The following is a 14,480-nucleotide window of genomic DNA, read 5'->3' on the forward strand; positions in this document are numbered from 1 at the left end:
GTTTTATTGATCATCTGTATGATTTTCTTGTTTTTGATTTCATTTAGTTCTGCTCTGACCTTAGTTACTTCTGTTCTTCTGCTCACTTTGGGCTTGGTTTGCTCTTCCTTTTCTAGTTCCTTGAGATGTGTCATTAGATGGTTTGTGATCTTTCTATCTTTTTGATGTAGGCATGTGAATTTTCCCTTACAACTGCTCTTGCCAAATCCCATAAATTTTGATAGCTTATGCCCCCTTTGTCATTCTGTTTGGGGAATCTTTTGATTTCCATCTTAATTTCATCATTGATCCAATAACTGTTCAGCAGCAAATTATTTAATTACCATGACTTTGTGTAGAATTGGGTGTTTCTCAGAAATTGATTTCTAGTTTTATGTGATCTGAGAAGATTTTAATTTTTTTTTAATTTATTGAGCCATATTTTTGGTCTATGGTCACATGATTATATGAACATCATGGAGAATGTTCCATGTACCGATGAGAAAAATGCATATTCACTAATTTTTGTGTAAAATATTCTATAAACGGGGCCTTGGTGTGTTCCACACCTTTTGGGGGCAAGACACAATTGTAAAAGGGACTTTACCTAACAAATGTAATCAGTGTAACCTGGTTTCTTTTACCCTCAATGAATCCCCAACAATATACAAAAAAAATGTTCTGTAAATGTCTATTAGGCCCATTAGTTTTGGAGTCTCATTTAAGTCCAGTGTTTCATTATTCATTTTCCACTTGGATGATGTGTCCAGTTCTGTCAGTGAAATGTTGAAGTTCCTGGCAATTGTGAAGCTGCTGTTTATCTCTCGGCTTAGACCTATAAGGTTGGATTTACAAATCTGGGTGCTCCTGTGTCTGGTGCATATTTGTATTGTTATGTCCCTTGTTTAATTTCACCTTTTAGCATTGTATGATGATAATGTGTGTCTTTCTTTATTATTGCTGATTTAAAGTCAATTTTATCTGATATGAGAATGACTTATCTCTGCTTTATTTTTGTTTCCATTTGCATGGGATATTTTCTTCCATCTCTTAACCTTGAGTCTGTAAGAGTCCTTGTGGACTCTTTCACTGATTCATTCTCATCTGGAGCAGCTGTTGCTTCTTATTTTTTGGATTTACTTTTGTTTAGATGGGGCCCCCCCACCCATAGAGATATCTTTGTAGCTCATGTTGGGTAAGAACTTTTGTCTTTGTTTGTGGGTGCTTTGATAGAGAGCTAGATTCTGGATAGATGCCTTGGTTATTAATATCCTTAGTATGGTGGTTTTCTCAGTTGCTAGGTACTGTAGGCTGTAGCAGTGGTGAGCTATGTGTGTAGGCAGATTCCCTGTCTCTCTGTAATTAGAGAGGATGAAGATCTTTGAAATCTTTTCTCTTTCCCCAGCCCTCTGGGCTTCCTACCAGTGTGAATTGTATTGGCACACCCAATTTAATCTCTGAGACAGTAGGTGCTGCTTGTGGGTGAAAATCGACTTCACCCTATATGATTGAGTCAGTAAATGCTATAAAGGGCTGTGCAAATTGACCTTCCTATCAGAAGATAGTACTTTCCAGAAGGAAAGAGCTGCAGTGTTGTGTTTGGGACCAGTGTCCAGCTCTAGTCCCTCAGGAGGACTCCAGAATGTCACAGGTGGTAGGTGGGGTCCTGGAGCTTCCAGATGAGTTCTTTCTCTCCACCACAGTGGAGGTGGGTGGAGAAGTGAGGCTGGCTGAGACTGGGTTGGGTGAGCTAGCCCCCAATTCCCCAGAAGCTGGTAAGGTAGCTATTTTGGCAGGATTAAACCTTCAACTCCAAACTTCTAGGGAAAACTGCCAGAGAGGGGCTGAAGAGGCCTCACCCACCCAGAAAGTCTGCTTATGGAGGCAGAACCCTGTGAGTTTCACAGTCTGGTTGTCCAGGTCTCAAATGTCCCATCCAGCTTGTGTGCGTGACCTAGTAGCATATGTCTCTACAAAACACCGGCATGGAGGAAGCTCCCAAATTGGGCACCTGGGTCCATTAAAAGTCTTCAAGGGCAGAGGCACCATCCCCACTCTCCAGGGAAGCTTGGCTGTAACTCCCACTGTGGAGGGGCAACTGCTTGCCAAATTCTTGGCTCAAATTGGTCTCCTGGTTGGAATAGGTGGGGAGGGGCTGCAGCTCCTGTTGTCACAAACTCTATATCAACAACTAGTTGAGACCATCTGTATCTTCTGGACTTACTAGCTCTGTCCTCTAGTCCTTTTAAATTTGCCATTTGTCTTTGTCTTTGATTGAGTCTTTGTGCTGCTCCCACCAACTGGTGTATACTTTCTATACTTTATCACCTATGCTTGTCTTTCAAACATCAGGTCCTGGCTCTTTTGGATGTACTTTCTTTCCACTCTAGGCCAAATGGATTCACCCATTCATTGACTTACTGTGGTGTTTACCATGTAAGATATTCATTTTAGCACTTATCCTGTCTGGTGTGTATACAGCTGTCAGACATAAGCATTTAAGCTCCAGTTTGTAAACGCAGAAGAAACAGGACTACATCTCATTCTTTACTGAATCACCCTCAACACTAACATGTCTGGCATGTTGTAAATAACATAAATGATACACATTTGTTGCCCTTGTAGATATAAACTTAAATCTTCATTATTTACATTTTTAAATCAAATAGATTAAGGATAATAAATGTGTTGGGAAAGTAAAATTGTTTGCGCCTTTATACCTGACTTATGACAGGACACTAGATTTTTGTTCATTATGCCACCAGCCTATTCCACTGAGTTCCTGGGTCATAGTAAGGACGTGTGTATCTGTATTTGTTGAGTGAATGAAATTCATGATGCAGAAGCATTGGCTGTGTGGGCAGCTGCATATCGTTGTGAAGTTCACAGCTCCAGGGAGCACCATTGATAGAGGCCAAAATGTATATAACTATTAAACAAGACTAGGGAATATCTGAAAATCCTTCTACAGCAGGAGACAAAGTCCCATTGGCCAAGTGTCTCTCATTGCCTGGTTTTCTAAATAGTTTTATTGGAATACAGGCACACTTTTTTGCCTATGACGGCTTTCACACCACCACGGCTGAGTTGAGTATGAAACTTTATGGCTCTGAAAGGCCAAAATATTGACCTGATTCTTTAGGAGAAAATTTACTGGCCAAATAGGGAGTCTTCTTCCAGTTAAAAAAAAAATATCGAACCCACTTAGTTTTTAAATTTCTTTTACTAGTTGGTTAAGTGTGAAACATATTTTATAGTGCTTTTTTCCCTTTTCAAAGTTATCTTACTCTTTTGCAGTAATGCCTGAAAATTCAAACTTTTCATATCGGCGGTATGATCGGCTCCCTCCAATCCATCAATTCTCCATAGAAAGTGACACGGATCTTTCTGAGACTGCAGAGTTAATTGAGGAGTATGAGGTTTTTGATCCTACTAGACCTCGACCAAAAATCATTCTTGTCATAGGTATGAAAAAAAAGAAATCAAGATTCTCATGCTAACTTTGTTTGTACTTTGCATATCCAGAAGTGTCAATTGTGTATATTTGAAATGCTTAGTTGGATAATGACAAGCAATAGATGAAAAAGCCCAAGGGATAGTAAATGGAAAAATTTTCAGGGCAATTTTCAATGAAACATGCATGTTGTATAACCTGATGCTTATTGCATTTGTATAGATTCCCATTCCAATGCCATAGAAATTCTTTATAATAAATTGAAAGTAAGTAATCTCCTCAAGATTTATTGTCCTGTGATTTTATTTATTTAATCTTTAACAGAGACAACTGAGTCCATTAGGAGTTTTCTAAGAGCTGGCCACAGTCATAGTCCCAGGTACTCAGGAGGCAGAGAAGGAAGGATCCCTCCAGCTCAGGAGTTCAAGTCCAGCCTGAGTAACATAGCCAGACTCTGGCTTTGAAAGAAAAAAGAAAAAAAGAAAAGAAAATTTTTCCTAAACATAATGTGATGTTTTCCCCTTTAATTCAAAAAATAGAATTTTTATTCATAATTAACTTTAGAGGTAAAGAAAAATATCTTGGTAAATATTCATATAAATTAATCTTCTGTATGATAAACTAGCACCTATAATAAAATCTAAGTTTCTATGTTTACTAGACAAGCAAACGTAATAGAAGTATTAATTATTAATCTGAGTATTAACCAAAATCAACAATGATAATAGTTAATTTTTAAAATTGCCATTATGAATCTTATGTTGAATATGAAAATGTCAGTCCCATGCCATTTTACAAGGCATAGGGATTGAAAACGTTTTAAATATTTTTGAAGAATGTATTTTGGCCACTCTTGCAAATGCTTTCTCCAAATCTATAAAAGTCATGAAGAGACCTGTGAACAAGCAACATACGTATCATTGCCTCACTTACCAGTTAGACTCGGCTCTCGCAGTGATGACCAAAGGCAAAAAGCTTGCATGAATCTGTTCAAAGCTATTCTAGCAGGAACTATGAACAGAGCACCAAATGTATACAGCCTGCAGACAGAAACGTAGCTTCAAAGGACAGATGATGAGAGCATCTAGGGGGAAAGCATGCAAAGAAACACCAAGCTATAATAAGAATTTAAGTTCATCAGACTAAAAGGAGTGACATTTGTACACTTCAAAGTGAAATAAAAATAAAATTGCAAATATCTTTAGCCCTGAATTATTAAAAATAAGCTTGCCAAAAGAGAAATCAGCATTAGAAATCAGCTTTCAAAGAGTCAATATTCTATGGCTTACGGTGGCCATAATGATGCCATAAATCTCTGTTCTTGAAAGTGGAATACTTCAATGCAGCAATTCTCTGATTTCTTTTCTGAATGTTATTTATGTTTGTTCATTCTTTAGGAGGTTTTTGCTTCTAGTCCTTATCTTAAACATTATTATTGTTATTAAATTTTAAGGCTCTTTAAAAAAGAAAGAAAGAAAGTGGAATACTTCATTGTGTGCTTACAATTTTTGAGTTCTTACTCTGAATCCAAGGAAATACTTCATTCAATAATGGAGCTACAGGTGAAGAAAAATTGGGAATTATTTCAGAGTTTTATGGTTTATATGTAGACAGACACATTTTTTTCTGTTTTGTTTTTCCTGTTGCTGTTTGTAAAGCGTTGGTGATTATTAACAGGATGGTTAAATGGAAGCTTTATTGTCCACAGAAATAGTTCAATATCACATTACTCTGAGTAAAAAAAGCACATACTTAATTTTTATGCACTGTGAATTTTATGTGAAAATGATTAAAATTATTTCAATAAGCTATTTGGAGTTGTAAAATATTTGGAGAAGGCATAAATGTTCAACTCTCCCTCGCTTCACATTCCTCTCTTTGCTCAGTGAAATCAACCTGCTTCCCAACATTGTCATTCTGGTTATAGACTCAATGTGGGGCATCATAACATTTTATTCATTACCAGAATGAACAGGAACCCATAGTCTAAATAATTTTAAGAGGATTAAGTCAAGGGAAGAAAGGGAAGAGGTGAATCTAAAGTTGTCTGAGAAAATTGGGGCAATTTTATGACTTTTGAAGAATTATAAAATAATCATACCAGAAATGTACAAATTTTTAAAGATGTGGGCGAGATACAAATGCTGACATGGTAGTATATCTTAAAAACAAAATTTCCCATCTGGTGCTACAGGATTTTTTTAAAGCTGGCCCTCTTGGCACAGATGTGAATCTCTCTTATGTTAACCTAACCATAAAATTTCAGTTAGATGGATCCTAATATTGATAAGGGCTAGAGATAAGAAAAATAAAATAACATTAAGCCCATTCTAGCTTTAGAGAGAAGACAGCAGAATTTATTAGTTAGGAAGCTGCAATAAGCCAACTCGTGAAATACACTCGTGCTGTTCTCTCTCAGTGTGGCAATCATTTCTGTTTTGTTGTTGTTGTTTCTTGGCCTCCATTAGTTGACAAAAATTTTTTTTTCCTTGAAAGTGCTATAATTTTCACAGGATGTGTGATTTTTTAAATTTCAGTGAAATTCACAATCTGTGAGTTTGATGGTTTGTGAGAACAAATGGGGAAATATAGTTTTGTGAAAGATACTGATTCTTTAAGGATTAAATTGGTTTGAATTTGTCAGTGGATCTGGTCATTTAATTGTTTTTCTTCAAGCCAATTCATGATTTGCTCATATGTTAATAAGCTAAAAGCAGGGGCGGCGCCTGTGGCTCAAGGAGTAGGGCGCCAGTCCCATATGCCAGAGGTGGCGGGTTCAAACCCAGCCCCGGCCAAAAAAATAAAATTAAATAAATAAATAAATAAAAAATAAATAAGCTAAAAGCAGCTATGTAAAGCCAAATCTCACTTTCGATTTGCAAAATAAAGAGTTTAATAACCTAGTAGAAGTAGTTCATAATGTTAAGTTTAATACAATAGGACTTAGTATCTCCTAGGAAAAATACAACTAAATGGCTGTTATGATGTTTAATAAATCAAGAAAAGCTGATAGCCAGATTAAGATTTAAGGGCATCATTTGGGATGAGGATAAAAAATGATTCACATTGCGTTAGTTGATCTTAGAATTCTGCTAACCAAATCTGTCCATTCAACTCTTCTTACAAAGGTGCTAAAACAGAAAAGACCTTTCTTTTGTATGTCTATTACTTGAGAGAATAAAAATATTTATTAAATAATTAGATATAAAATGACTTCACACAAAAGTCTTGATATTAGTAGGGAAAACATCAGCTCACTTTTCTGTTTATTTTTATTATCAATATTGCTTAATAAATTATCATTATGTTTTGATTAGTATTACCAAAATATTTCACTATTTTTTAGACACTGACTTTTTAAAATGTTTTGCCTACAGTCAGTAATTTATGCTTAAGCACTTGGAAATACTTCTTTTTGATAATTGCCATTGAATAACCACAGACTGGTTATTTTAAAATGTATTCTGACTCTAAATTCTAGTTAGTTGATGTTTAGAAATATAAATAACTAAAAATTAATCTGATATGGTTTGGAAATAAAATCTGGAGCATATATAATTAGTATTTTGTGATTATTTTTTAAATAAATGGCAGTTACCAAAGATTTACAATGAGTTATGTCACAAAACGTTCATTATTTCATACGAATGTATCACAAACTCAGAGTTATTAGTTCTATGAAAATTTTCTACCTTAAGAACCTATTCTGTTCACTGTGCATATTCATTGCATAAAACTTTTGAATTCAAAGGAGATAAGACAAGGATATGTATGCGTAAACAGAATTCAAAAACTTTTTGAATTAACTGTGTCAAAATTACTGTGCCTGGCTCGGCACCCATAGCACAGTGGTTAGGGCTCAGGCCACATACACAATACTGGCAGGTTTGAACCCAGCCCGGGCCTGCTAAAAACAATGGCAACTACAACAAAAAAAGTAGCTGGGCCGTTGTGGCAGGTGCCTATAGCCCCAGCTACTTGGGAGGCTGAGGCTAATGAATCGCTTGAGCCCCAGAGTTTGAGGTTGCTGTGAGCTGTGACAACACAGCACTCCACAGAGGGCAACATAGTGAAGCTCTGTCTTAAAAAAAAATTGCTGTGCCTTTGGTTTAAAAAAATAATTGTTACATTTCACCAAATTACATGTTAACTCTTTGTTGGCATGGAACCCATTTCTGTTATTTTGATCATTGGTTTGTATCCCATAGATTTTTCTTTGATTACAATGGAAAAAAACTGTTAGATTTTACATTAAAGATAATCAAGATTTCTTTCAACCGAATTATTCAGATTTTTCTGAGTATTAGGAAGAAATTTCTCTTATCTGATGCAGTTGGTCAAGACAGTTCTCCCCTTTCCTTAGCTGAGTCTCCACTTGGTCTGCGCTCAGAAGTAGTATTGAGAAGGTCATAAATGGAACCGTTACCCACCCTGGTATTGGTGGTTCAGAGTCTGCATCCCAGATGCAGGAAGTAGTTCGATTAATGGGAGTTCCTAATTAAAAAAAATAATTAGCCAGATATGATGGTGCATGCCTTCAGCGCCTTAGGAAAGTAAGGCAGGAGCATCATGCGAGCACGGGAGTTTGGGGCTTCAGGGAGGTATGATTACTGATTATATCACTGCCCTCCGCTGCACACCGTCCTGGGCAACACCCTGTCTGTCTCCAGCTCAAAAAAAAGCGTCTTTATTGTATCGTAAGGTCGTAATTTTGCCTATTTTAAATAATAGGTGGTCCAGGAAGTGGAAAGGGTACTCAAAGTTTGAAAATTGCAGAGCGTTATGGATTCCAGTACATTTCAGTGGGAGAATTACTAAGAAAGAGGATCCACAGTGCCAGCAGCAGTAGGAAATGGAGTCTCATTGCCAAGATCATTACAACGGGAGAGTTGGCCCCACAGGTACGGCCGTGTAACTGGCTTCTACTCTGTGAAAACTTTTGCACAGCCTCTGAGTGTCCCAAGTTTAACTGTGTTTTTGTTGTCCCTTCCCTTTATAAAAGGAAACAACAATTACAGAGATAAAACAAAAATTGATGCAAATCCCTGATGAAGAGGGCATTGTTATCGACGGCTTCCCGAGAGATGTGGCCCAGGCTCTGTCTTTTGAGGACCAAGTAAGAATGTCTCCTTATACTTTAAATGACCCACTCCTTGCTTGAAACTGTAGGATTTACACAAAAAGATTTCTTGGAAGACTTGCTGGTTTTCTTGAATGAATTCTGGTCTGAAAATGGACAAGTACATCAGTATGGGTTGGCAGAAGGTCATTTCCTTGGCAACTGCTTAGAAATTGAAGACAATCTCTGCCAAAAGGAATGATAAAAACTAATACTAGGATTCATTATTTATTTTTTACTGAAAAATTCTCTAAAATTTATTTCAAAATACTTTCCCTAAGCTTTTTTTTTTTGAATCTTTAATTACTAAAAAGTAGTTCAGTACTGTCTGGGGTTATAAAACTGCTGTTCTGTATTTAACATTCTGCTGTATTGAGGAAGCCTTCCTCATTGGGTTGTAAAATATGAAACACTCACCTGTCTACGGTAAGATGTGGTTTTGTTGCCAAAAGGTGCTCAAAATTAAGTTGACTATGCCTGCTCAACACCCAACACTTCTTTTTTAAGGGGAAATAAATCAATTAAAATATTTGGTATATCTGTTTAATATTTTAAAAGCTTATGTAACTGATTTTCATTTATAATTTTTAATTACAAATAATGTGTGGTTGGCTGGGTGCAGTGGCTCATGTCTGTAATCCAAGCACTTGGAAGACCAAGGCAGGTGGATTGCCTGAGCTCACGGGTTCGAGACCAGCCTCAGCCAGAGCAAGACCCCATCTCTAAACATAGCCGGGCATTGTGGCAGGTGCCTGTCGTCCCAGCTACTCAGGAGGCTGAGGCAAGAGAATCGCTTGAGCCCAAGAGTTTGAGGTTGCTGTGAGCTATGACACCATAGCACTCTACCAAGGGTGACAAGGTGAGACTCTGTCTCAAAGAATAGTAATAATAATGATAATGTGTGGTTATACAGATGTTAAGTCTTGCTGTAAAAATAAAAGTCTATCAATACCCTCCTTCCATTCCACTGCCCCTCATCTCCTAAGAAATAGAAATACAGTTAAGTCTGTTATATATTCTTCTAGGCCTTTTTGTATACTGACACATAGACACACACGTGTGCACACGCTTGTATACAAACACATTTTGAATTTGTCCAGTTATTTTTAAAGAATCCTCCAAAAAGACTTTTCCAAGTTATACTTTCATCAGTATTGAATGAGACTACCTATTTCTCCAGACCCCTTCCAACCAGATACAATTCATGTTTTAAAATTTTGCCAATCTGATTAGTATGAAATGGTTTGTTTTTTAAGTATACATGTCTTGGGTTATATTATAGTTAAGTATGTTTTTGTGTATTTACTGATCATTTGTATTTCTCCCTTATGTGAATTGCCTGTTGTCCTTCATCCGTTTTTCTTCAGACTTGTCTTTTTCTTATTTATTTGGAGCCTTCTTTAACATATTACAGACACTGTGTCACAGATGGTTAGATCTAATAAGATGCAAGTTTCCACCTCACATAAAAGAAATCTGGATTCAGGGAGACCAAGGAGACAGGTAGCTGCACAAAGCATCCCTGGAATATTCCAGTCAGCTGTTGGGAACACCTACTGTGCTGGGCTGTTTTTCTCCCCTGCTCGTTTCCCCTCCCACCCTAAATCCAGAACCTGTAGTGGTCGGTCAGTCCCAGGGCTTGCTTCTAATTGATGTGGCCCAAGTAATTTTCCAGTTTTCTGCGTCCATGTACACCTTCAACCTGCCACACCGTTTCCCATTTTTCGTGGCGGCCTGTGTCTGCTACTTCCTGGGTGTTATTTATGTATCAGCCCATAACTTGCTTTTGTCACTGTGTGTTCTGTTTTTGAGCTTTATCTGTTGATACATATAGAGACCTCACTTATCCTTATAACCATTTCGTAATGTTACATTCTATAAATGTATCATATTTTATTAGCAGACATTCCAGTTGCTTTAAAATTTTGGCTTTTACCAACAATGCTGTGACCCACATCCTTGAACACATCTTCCCCTGCATATGTCAAAGAGATCTCTAAGGAGTATTTCTGGAAATGAATTTGTTTTTTTCTTTTAAGAAAAAACTTTCCACCCTAAAAAGTATATATGCAATATACATCAATACCTACATATATAGTTTTAAATCTATAGATGTGGTATTAAAAGGCAGTTTTGCACAATTATATTCAGGAGGGAGGGGGATGGGAGGACGCAAGCTCTCACCTAACGTGCACAATGTAAGGGTATACAGCACATCCCCTGGGTGAAAGGCTCAACCACAACTTGAACTTTGCCTTAGCAATGCAAACAATGTAGCCTAATCATTTGTACCCTCATATTAATCTGACATAAAATTTAAAAAAATAAAAAGTGGTTTTGTAGATTTATGCTTTTTTTCCTATTTCCTACATCTCATCAGTACTTAACCTTTTAATTTTAGGCTATCTGATGGATTAGAAATGTTTCTGTATTGCTATTTTACTTGGCATTCTCCTAATTCCTAGTGAACCGAAACATTTAAAAAATGTCTTTATTGGCCATTTATATTTCCTCTTTTAAGAATTACCAAGACATAATCTTGCCCCTGCCCTTTCTTTGTTAGATTTCTTTTGTCTGTTAATTGATTTGGGCATGTTAGATACAAATGCTTTGCTAGATAGCTCATAAAATTTTCTTCCATTTATATTTTTTCTCGATCATGTTTAAGACGTATTTTGTCCTGTGGAAATTATATATTTTGATATGGTATATTTGTATTTTCCCTTTGGCTTTGGCATTTGAGCCTTAAGAATGTGTTCCCTATAATCTCATAAAAATATTCTATATTTTCAGTTTTGTTTTGAAGGTTTGAGTATTTATTCCATCTGCATTAATTTTTGTGTATAGTGTGAGGTAGGTGGAGATAACATTTTATTATATGTTTTAAATGGAAATGAAAAATGTATTCAGTGGTCCAAAGAGCATTTGTGAAATGACTTATTCCTACATTGACATGGGTCTGCCTATGGTTTCTCTATTTAGTTCTTTTGTGTGCTGGTCTATTTCTATACCAACATTACAGTTTCAGTTTAACAAATCCAAATTATATCCTGACAACCAAAGGACAATACCCTCCCCTTCCCCTTCTTCTGTTAAGTTGACTATGCCTATACATTCTCCTGGAGGAATGCCGCAGTCTTTGGCTCTGCCTGCCACATATCTTTGAGACAGCTAAGTGCAGAGCTAGCTACTTGCTTGATTGACCCAGGGGAATAGGGGGAGAACTAATAAATAATAGTTGTAGAAATGGAGCTGTTATCTGCATGCCAAGGGGCTGGGAACATCGATGAGGCCTTTCTAAATTTTCTTTATAAATTTTAGTATTAGTTTGCCAGACCCATAAAAACTGTTGAGCCTTTGAATTTCAATATAGATCATATTACATAGGTAGATTAATTTCCATAGCACCGACATCTTCCCATTCCTGAACATTGTCATACCTGTTTTTTCAAGTCTAGTTCAATGTTCTTTATTAAGTAAAGTTTTATGGTTAGCTTTGTGCCTCTAGGTAGTTTCTGGTGTGAATGAGCTACTTTTTTCTAAGCAGTTCTTGTTAGCACTCAATGGTTCTTTACAGAATTGCTGTTTGGGGGGATATGCATTTGTCTGGCTGTCTGCCCAGATAAGCTTCTATTCTGTTCTCTTTAGGGCACAGTTGACTCCTTCGTGGGGTGAACGTCCTTCCTTTCCTCTTCCCTTCTTACTCTCCCACCCTAGGACCCTCCCACCTGCCCTAACAGCGCAGTACGTTCCTTTACTATATTGGGTTTATTAACCATATTTAGATCTGAAGTGGCAAATACACATTAGTATCATGATACACAGACAAGGAGGATTCCGTGGCCACATCAAAAGTGATGTTAAGTCCGGTTTCTCAGATCCTCATACACATCATTGGAGTTACTTATAGTATCAGTTCGACTCTCATTTACTATCTGTTCTTGATTGATTTACTAATCTCCTTGGGGCCTCCGTGTTTTCCTTTAGAGAATGTGGATTATTATCCCTCACAGGATTGTTGTGAAAATTAAATGAGATGAGAACTCGTAGTTCTTAACACAACTTGTGGCTCACTGTAAACATTAGAGGAAAGGACGTCACTGTCACCATTGGACCATATTAAGGACAAACACTCCGTAGGTTTTAAAGGGGAAGAGCCGACTCTTCCCTCCCTTGTGTCAGAGGCTTGAAGGCCAAAGGAACTTCGGAAGGCTGTTTTTCCAAATCGATTGATGCAACCCTTGGAAGTCACCTTGGGGTGTTAAGGCTGCCCAGAACAGCTCTGCTTTTGTGTTCTTGAGGTTCTACATAAGACTTATCTGAAGAAAGTTTTCCACTGTGAAAAATAGCTGGAAGCCACTCTGGTCAGCTGCAGTCCTGGGGCATTCGGGCTGCTGGGCAGGAAGCGTCTGGAAGCATATAATTACCCCGCCCTGTCTCTCTCATCTTCCCCTCCCTTCCAGCTCCCAAGGTAAAAAAGAATTAATAATTCATTATTTGAAGGCAGAGGTGATAATAATCCAGAGGTCCCAGGTGAGCCCCTGAAAAGAACTAATGTTGAGGAAGCCCATGTCACGATCTTAATTAATGCTGACACTGTGAGGTGAGCCCCTCCGTTCCCCAGTGCTGGGCGCCCCCCCACCCCGACTCAGGCAGGTCTGCCCCTCTCACCGTAATCTCCCCTCCGCTCCTCTTTCTAAGAACTGGTTCCTGACACATCTGACTCCCTCACATGACCACTGAAGCAGTCAGCGCAGGCAGCCGCACGTCTGCAGCCTTCCCAAATCCACACCTTGCTTTGACATCCTGAAATAAAGCCAACCCCCTCCCCTCTGTGCATCATCTTTGGAAAGCAGAGTTTCCTCCCAGTCTCACCCCTGGGGGCTGAGCCCTTAGTGGCCTCTGCCCTGTCCTAACTCAGCTTCTGTTCCCGCCTCCGTGTGATCTTCTCGTAAGCAGTGGTTTGGTGTCCCAGCGACCTTGTCAGGGACCTGTCCAGACCTCTTCCTGGATGCTGGATATTTTTCTTTCAAGTGTATGCCAACATTTTTTCTATTTTTATGACCCAAGTATCACAAAGATCCAGACTTTCACTGCCTATTATATTTATAGACACTGATTGATGTGAAACTGACCTGATTTTTCCACTGCTTCTTTACTTTTGCCTCTATTTCTTCTTCTTCTTTTTTTTTTTTTAGACAGAGTCTAACTCTGTCACGCTGGGTAGAGTGCCATGGCATCTGTCTAGCTCACAGCAACCTCAAACTCATGGGCTCAAGCAATCCTCTTGCCTCAGCCTCCCAAGTAGCTGTACTACGGGCAGGTGCCCACCACGATGTCCGGCTAATTATTCTGGTTTTAGCAGAGAAGGGTCTCAGTCTTGCTCAGGCTTGTCTTGAACTCCTGATCTCAAGAGATCCTCCTACCTCAGCCTCCCGGAGTGCTATGTTGTGGCCATGAGCCATAGCACCCGGCCTTGACTCTATTTTTGGTGCCAAGTATATTGTTCCTAGAATATTATTTATACTATGTATAAATTGATCTTTGTCATGTTTTCACTTTACTCCACAACATTAGCTGCCATGTTCCACTTTCCAGGTCAGGAATTTGAGGCTCAGACAAGTTAAGTAACTTGCCTGAAGTCCCCAGCAGGCAAAAACAGAGCTGGGATTCCAATCTTGGAGGGAATACTGACTCTAGACCACTAACTTTCTTAGACCTGGAGGTTACAGGTGAACAGCCCTCCGGTTGCATGGGGGCTGCAAACATTTTTGTGTGTCTGCCACATTTTAAAATTGGATTATTATAAATTGAAAATCAGACTTTTGCTTTTTTTTTGTAGAGACTTTTGCTTTTCTTAAAAATTCTGGAGATACAGCAGCTTTGAGTCCACATTTCTGCGTGTGGGTGGCATGGCTGCAGCTATTG

The 14,480-nt window shown here is 38.2% G+C and overlaps 1 protein-coding gene across 2 annotated transcripts in view; it reads left to right on the forward strand.

Moving 5' to 3' along the window:
* Positions 1 to 14,480, forward strand: part of AK5 (adenylate kinase 5) — a 244,878-nt gene that overhangs the window by 10,758 nt on the left and 219,640 nt on the right. Inside the window, exons 3-5 of one of the 2 annotated variants that reach the window (XM_053590959.1) lie at positions 3,349 to 3,444; positions 8,165 to 8,334; positions 8,436 to 8,549. In XM_053590959.1, the coding sequence (XP_053446934.1) occupies positions 3,349 to 3,444; positions 8,165 to 8,334; positions 8,436 to 8,549 (380 nt within the window). Of the gene's footprint in view, positions 1 to 3,276; positions 3,445 to 8,164; positions 8,335 to 8,435; positions 8,550 to 14,480 lie in introns of both variants that reach the window. The other variant, XM_053590958.1, reaches the window with a different exon arrangement.

The sequence above is a fragment of the Nycticebus coucang genome, chromosome 5, assembly GCF_027406575.1.
Source record: "Nycticebus coucang isolate mNycCou1 chromosome 5, mNycCou1.pri, whole genome shotgun sequence".
Lineage (NCBI taxonomy): Eukaryota > Metazoa > Chordata > Mammalia > Primates > Lorisidae > Nycticebus > Nycticebus coucang.